At 47.1% G+C, this 6979-nt stretch overlaps 1 protein-coding gene across 1 annotated transcript in view; it reads left to right on the top strand.

Moving 5' to 3' along the window:
* Positions 1 to 6979, top strand: part of EGFR (epidermal growth factor receptor) — a gene marked incomplete at its 5' end in the record, with an annotated part of 36898 nt that overhangs the window by 23103 nt on the left and 6816 nt on the right. The window contains 4 exons of the mRNA XM_008578661.1: positions 1443 to 1589; positions 3152 to 3249; positions 3995 to 4162; positions 4539 to 4586. Coding sequence (XP_008576883.1) covers positions 1443 to 1589; positions 3152 to 3249; positions 3995 to 4162; positions 4539 to 4586 — 461 coding nt within the window. The remainder of the gene's footprint in view (positions 1 to 1442; positions 1590 to 3151; positions 3250 to 3994; positions 4163 to 4538; positions 4587 to 6979) is intronic.

A 6979-nucleotide genomic window follows, 5' to 3' on the forward strand; every position in this document is an offset into this window, starting at 1 on the left:
GTGGTGTGGGCGCAACACCGAGGGTTGCGATCCCGTTACCGGTCAGTAAAAAAGACAAAAAAGAAAAAAAAAAAAAAGCTGTCTAGAATTCAGTGACTGAACACCTGTGAGTGATCACAACCAGTATCAGAAACCAGCGTCACTGCAGTGGTCGTTTTTCATTGGTAGTTTATTTTGTTAGTGATTATAACCTGCTGGCCCTGGCAGTTCACTGGAATTATTCTACCAGGAGCCTGAATTTTTAGTTAAAAAACATGTCCTGTTATTGCACTCTCTAGTCTCTAGCAGTGGTGAAATATTCATTTTAATCAATTAGGCACCCAGCGTGTTCCACTAAGGAGTTAAAAAGAGAGAGAACTCTGCACGTTACCTTCAATCCCGTCCTGACCCACCGCCAATTACACATGCTTCCTGCTCTCTCACCGTTTATTCCAAAACCTAAAAACTCTGCCTTCCCACAAGATTCATTGTGCATGTTTAAAAACCTAGTTAAGTAGGAGTTAGTGGACTTCTTAGATCTGTAAAGGAGACGGCCTTTCACCGAGTGCATATTGACTACGTGGGGGCAAAAGCCACGAAGAGTCCGTCTTCCTGCCCTGGACTGTTGCTCCTTCCACTGTCAGACTTGCACCCTATACATTCATTCAGGTAGTTTGGCTTTGGAATGGCTTCTGGAAAACGCAAGCAGGTCCATCGTCATATGTATCCAGAGGCCACTTCTGAAGAGAGCAGGAAGTAGGACACACTGCCAGTCCCCGTGTCCATGACCCCTGCCCACGGAGTCCAGGTGGGAACGACAGGACCGAGGAGAACGCAGGCCCCCTCAGTGTGTGCCCGTGGGGACGGGAGGACCATCAGAGTGCTGGGCATCTGCAAAACTGATCGAAAATCATCACTGCTTTGATTTGGGTTCATCATGATAGTTGATGGATTTCGTGAGGTTTCTATGTTTATCAAAGGAACATATGCTCCTTTGTTTCCAACCTTTTTATTATTTAAAAATATACAGTTTACAGCCTTGTTCAGAATCTCCATCTTTGCACTTCCATAGGTACTGGTCACTTAGGGCAAGTGTAGGAGTGTGTGACTCCTGCCCCATCGTGTGCAGGAGTCACATTATTAGAACTGTCATTGCCATCTTTATTGTTATCACTAAAGTTTTACCATGTATTGGTCAACTTTTTGCCAGGCATTGTGCTCAACATATTATCTTGTTTGATCCTCGCAGCCATCCCATGAAACAGGTACTGTTATTATCCTATTTTATAGAGAGGTAAACTGAGGTTCCCAGCAGTCAAGTAAACTGCCCAAAGCTATAGGAGCTATAGACACGTAGGTTTTAAGCCCTGAGAGCGTTAACCAATGGTGATAGCTGCAGACAAGGTGCTGTGCTATTATTGACCCACACAGTGACACTTTCTTTGCTGGTTTCCTTCTCTCAGGAGTCACTGTCTGGGAGCTGATGACCTTCGGGTCCAAGCCTTATGATGGAATTCCTGCCAGCGAGATCTCGTCTGTCCTGGAAAAGGGAGAGCGCCTTCCACAGCCGCCCATATGCACCATCGACGTCTACATGATCATGGTCAAGTGTGAGTGACCGGCAAGGCCATCCACACCACATGGCAGGACCTTGGCACTCAGATTGCCTTGTGCTTGGAAGGGTGCTGTGGCTCTCAGCCACTGATTCCTTGGAGAAATGCCACCACATTCTTTAAGGCAGGACACTAGTCCAGAACATCCATTAACACCCCTGCAAGCTTTCTCCTGAAAGCACATGCTCAGCTCAGCGACCTGACATTTGCCCGTGTTTGGCAAATGTCACATAAAAAGACAAATAAAATCAGTCTTCATGAGCCTTTACCCCAAGTTACTCTATTTTCTGGGTTGCTTGATGAAATACAGAGCCACCCCACATAGTGAAGCCTGTTTCCAGAGAAACTGGATGTTTTTAAATGCCTAACAATGAGTTAACCACGAGGCTAATAGGATCAACATTTCTGCTTTGACTTAAACCTTTTAACCATGTATTTATGTGAGGTCTTCTGCAGTGTAGCGTTTAAAAATTTTAATGCAAATTAGTATGTAATTTGGATCATTCCAGCAGAATCACAAGTGCCGGAGGCTCCAAAGGTAACACTGCACATGTGATAGCATTTGCATGAGAAGGTTGCATGGGGAGTAAGACAGAGCCATATTAGTGTAAATATTAATGCCATTTGAAGTTTAGATCACAGAGCTAATCTATTTTAACTTCCTTGGGTTGGGCTGAGGGAGCTGGGATCCCGAGAAGTCACATGATTTGTATAAGGTCACATAGCAGTGTGGCCTAAAATAGCTTGACATCCTGCTGATGGAAAATAAACGTGAACCCTGAAGAGGCATGAGGATTTTCAGTTGATAGCTGTTTCTCCCACTTGCTTAATCCAGATTTAATTTATTGTGCAATCAGATTTACTGGCATGGTTAACACCAGTGTCCTGCTAAGGCAGGCCCTGCCTGGGCTGAAGAGGCATGAGGATTTTCAGTTGATAGCTGTTTCTCCCACTTGCTTAATCCAGATTTAAATTATTGTGCAATCAGATTTACTGGCATGGTTAACACCAGTGTCCTGCTAAGGCAGGCCCTGCCTGGGGCAGCCAGCCCTCTCGCTTGCACACACAATTACTGAGTATGCAACGCAGTGAAAGCACCAGGATGGGGAGGTCCACCCCGTGTTCCTCGCAGCCTTTACATTTCTCTAAATCACCTCTGGTTTCCAGCCTGAACGGCTGTTGAGGGTGAATATCCGTGAGGACTCTGACAGAAAGCCTGGACACCAGGCCCTACAGTCAGAGGAATCCACAGAGCAGCAGCACAAGGGACCACTGCCAAATCTCTCATGGGGACTGTGCAGGGACACAGACCCTAGGAAGAGCAGAGAGAACAATTAAAGGACATTGTTTTTACTTTGGTCCAAATACATTGTGTTGTCATGGTTTCAACAGTAACCGGTGCTAGTTTGCCAAGACAGAAGAGTCTATCACAAAGATTAGGTTTCTTCATCGTTTATTTGCCCAGAAGGAGCACATCGTACACGCCTTCTTCAAGCAGTGCTGTCTTTATCGTTCCTTCCGGGGTTCTAAGCGTGCTGTTTTTCCCATTCCTTCCCCAGGCTGGATGATCGATGCAGATAGTCGCCCCAAGTTCCGTGAGCTGATCATCGAGTTCTCCAAAATGGCCCGAGACCCCCAGCGCTACCTTGTCATCCAGGTAGAGACTGCGGTCTGCACCTGCACTGGAAAGAGCCCCTCTCTTAGCAACTTAGGGCTCTGTGCTTCATCCTGTGCCAACACGGGTCACCTTGTAGACCCTCCAGTGCACTGAAGCGAGCCTCAGTGAAGGCACAGGCCAGATGGTAAACTCAGTAGGGTTCATTAGTGGTAACCGCCCCACTCCATTTCACCATCCCTGTCATGTCATCTCCAGATATGGCTTCCCACACTCATTCCACATGTCATTTCACATTTCAGTTGTCAGAGACTTAGCTTTGCCTCCTGCAGAAGCAAGGCTTTGTTGTCAGCATACCAGGCTTCAAATCCCAGACTCTCCACTGAACTTATCAACCTATCTCCTGACCTAACATGGGAATCACAAAAGCCAGCCTGCAGGCTTGTTTTAACTACTCAGTGAGAGAATACATGCAGAATGCACCGCATGGCCCCTAACGGTACAGGGCACACCCAGTGAGTGGTGCCGCTCTCCTCTCTGCTCCCACTTGAGCTGCTTGCATTTCATGCAGAGGCCTTTAGACATCAAAAACCTCTTTTAAGTTTTACTCAACGGCACCCACACGCAGTTTGGGGGAAGCAGCTATACTTCAGAGAGCCGGGGGGATTTTTTTTATAAGTAGATGGCAAACATACAGGCACCTGCTGGCAGCAGACCCCTACCCCTAGAGCCAGGAAGTGGAATAATGTCTCGTGGGCCTTTCTGATGGTCTCAATCTCTGCACCAGGGGGATGAAAGAATGCATTTGCCGAGCCCGACCGATTCCAATTTTTACCGAGCCCTGATGGACGAAGAGGACATGGAAGACGTGGTGGACGCTGACGAGTACCTCATCCCCCAGCAGGGCTTCTTCAGCAGCCCCTCCACATCGCGGACCCCCCTCCTCAGCTCTCTGGTACGAAACTTCCCTCTCTCTCCCTCAAGCTGTGTCCAGTTTGAACAAATTGAGTTTTGGAGAAAATGACAACCATGTAGTGGAACTCACATAGAGACAAAGAAGTAAATTTTGGCCAAATCATAAAGCCAGAATCAGAATGAATCAAGTGAATGAAGCATTTTATTGTAGTGCAATAATTTGATTATAATCCTTTTAGTTCTGGTAAGGAACAAAATTAAATTAAAATTAAACCTAGTTTATCTAGAGGTAATGATTTTGGACAAAAAACAAGCACCTTCAAATACATCCACTCCACGAGACCCACCTGCTGCATTTGGTGGGGTGGGGGAGAACGTACGAGCCCACCACGAGAACTTCTCTGTTTCTTTTTCAGAGCGCGACCAGTAACAATTCCACGGTGGCATGCATTGATAGAAATGGGGTATGTATGAACACCTTGTAAACTAGAATTGAATAACAGTTCTGTATCGTGGCTCTATTGTACACAGAAAATGTCCAACTTAACCCAAATAATCTTGATTTTTCTTCCTGTATGGTTTTTTCCCTGGGTGGTTTCTTTGATCCCACCCTAAGGCCAGCAATTAACTGCCACACATCTCAGTGCCATTCAGAGTGTGGTTCACAGACCAGCAGCATCAGCATTGCCTGGCACCTTGTTAGATATGCACATTCTCGGGCCTCTACCCCAGACCTGCCAGACCAGGATCCCTGGGGTTGAAGGCCAAAAATCTGGGTTTGAACCTGCCTCCCCCAACTGATGCTGATGCGTGATCAAGCTTGAAGCCACACTGCAGTACAGAAGCCACTAGCCACATGAGGTTACTTAAATTTTAATTAAAATGATATAAAATATAAAATTCACTTCCTCACACATTTGAAGCGTCCAACACCCACAAGTGGCCAGTGGCCACCATACTGAAGAGCACAGATATAGAGCATCTCTGTCATGCAGAGAACTGTGCAGGTCAGGACTGCTGGCTGGGGCCCTGCTGCCTGCCCGTGGTCTGCAGCCAGCAGCACAGGCCTCATCTGGGGCCTTTTCAGAAAAGTAGACTCTCGGGCCTCACCTCAGACCTACTAGATTAGAATCTCTAGTTTAAAACGATCTCAGGTGGCTTTCATACACATTGAAGTTTGAGCAGCCCTGATGAGCGTAATAACTTCGTATAGCATACATTATACGAAGTTATACGAGAGGTCCTCAGCTGTGGCACTCACAGAACTGAGTCTGGGGCCTCCCAGAGCATGCCTGTTCTCTGCCTGATTTAAAATCTCCTTCTGCAGGGGGAGAGCACCAGGCTGCAGGGCCCAGGCGGTAGGGGCGGCCTGGCTTGCCCACAGCCTTCACTCGTAATTATCCCAGCATGATTTGATTATTTTCAACAGAGGGAAGCTAATAGTTGTCTTACTGCGTTATCTCCTGTCATCCCAAGGTGCCTATCAAGTGGATGGCTTTGGAATCAATTTTACACCGAATTTACACTCACCAAAGCGATGTCTGGAGCTACGGTGAGTCAAAATCCTGAGGCTGATGAATGTGCACTAGGCGCAGCTGGCTGTCATCGTCTGTTAATGTACATATCGTGCTCTGACACGCAAGTGCTTTCTTTCAAGATGACTGATAATAACATAATAGCTGCTGCCTGTAATACTGAGAAAACGCGACAAAGGAAATCGAGTCTAACTGCCATACCAAATGTCACCGGTGAAGTGTGTGGCAGACAGGGTCACGGGACGGAGAGAGGACTCAACTTAGGAGACACCTCTGCCCACGGAACCAAACCAGACTTGACCTTTTGTATGACTTTGAAGTGAACCAAAGGGAGATGACAGTCGAGGTCCCTGGGGAAGACTTTCCCAGCAGAGCAGTGAGGCTGTAGGATGAACTTGCTCGGTGGCTGCAGTTTCGCGCAGCCAATAGTGGTCTTTGTGCACCAGGGAGAATGTGCTCTGTGAGGGTGTCTGTGGGGAATAAAAGGGAAATATGCGGTCACTGCCTCTCCTGTGCTCAGGACCACCTGGCCAGGATGTGACTCTGTCCCCCTTTCTGAATCCCAGCACAGCCACGCACAGGCCACGCTCTGTCCTCACAGGTGCCCACTCGCACAGTCACCTGTGCTGCCTGCCACACTGGGTCCTCGGGTGTCACCAGCTCTCTACAGAAAGGCTGGAGAACACCTTATCTACTGCCTGTCTTTGTGGATTATCAGGTGCCCCAGCCGCTCACAGCAACCCCACGTCCACAGAAGTGTGCGTGTGGGGAGAGCAACACCGAAAGGAATTCCCAAGAGGAACTCAGTCATCACAAAAGCAAAGTATTCAGGAGATTGTCCATTGAGTATTTTTTTCTGTGTCCTATAGCATTATTAATTTTCTAATATTCCCAGTATAAATCTATATACATTTAATTTCATGAGTCTTTATCTGTAAGCTTTATGAAGGCAGAGATCTTTGTCTGTTAATGAATAAGTAAACTTTGAATATGTACCTGTGAGGTGAGCTGCCTCCATTAATGGGATAGGTAAGGAAATGAAGCTGTTCTGATGCCTCGTTATTTCCAGTCATTTTGAAGATAAGTCTCCTCTCCAAGAGGAACCCCTGGGTCCTGCCCCGGTCACTCTGGGACGGCTCAGCTGTAGTTCCAGCTGGTCTTCTCTCTTCCACTTTGCACTGCTCAGCTACACTCCAGACAGTGGCAAAATACGCTCCTGAACCATATCAGACTTTTACTTCTCTGCTTAACATCCTTCTTTGGTTTCCCAAGTACTCTTGAAATAAACCTGAACTCCCGACTCATAAGGTCACGAAGGGTCT

The sequence above is a fragment of the Galeopterus variegatus genome, unplaced genomic scaffold (genome assembly GCF_000696425.1).
Source record: "Galeopterus variegatus unplaced genomic scaffold, G_variegatus-3.0.2 Scaffold1737, whole genome shotgun sequence".
In the NCBI taxonomy this organism is placed as follows: domain Eukaryota; kingdom Metazoa; phylum Chordata; class Mammalia; order Dermoptera; family Cynocephalidae; genus Galeopterus; species Galeopterus variegatus.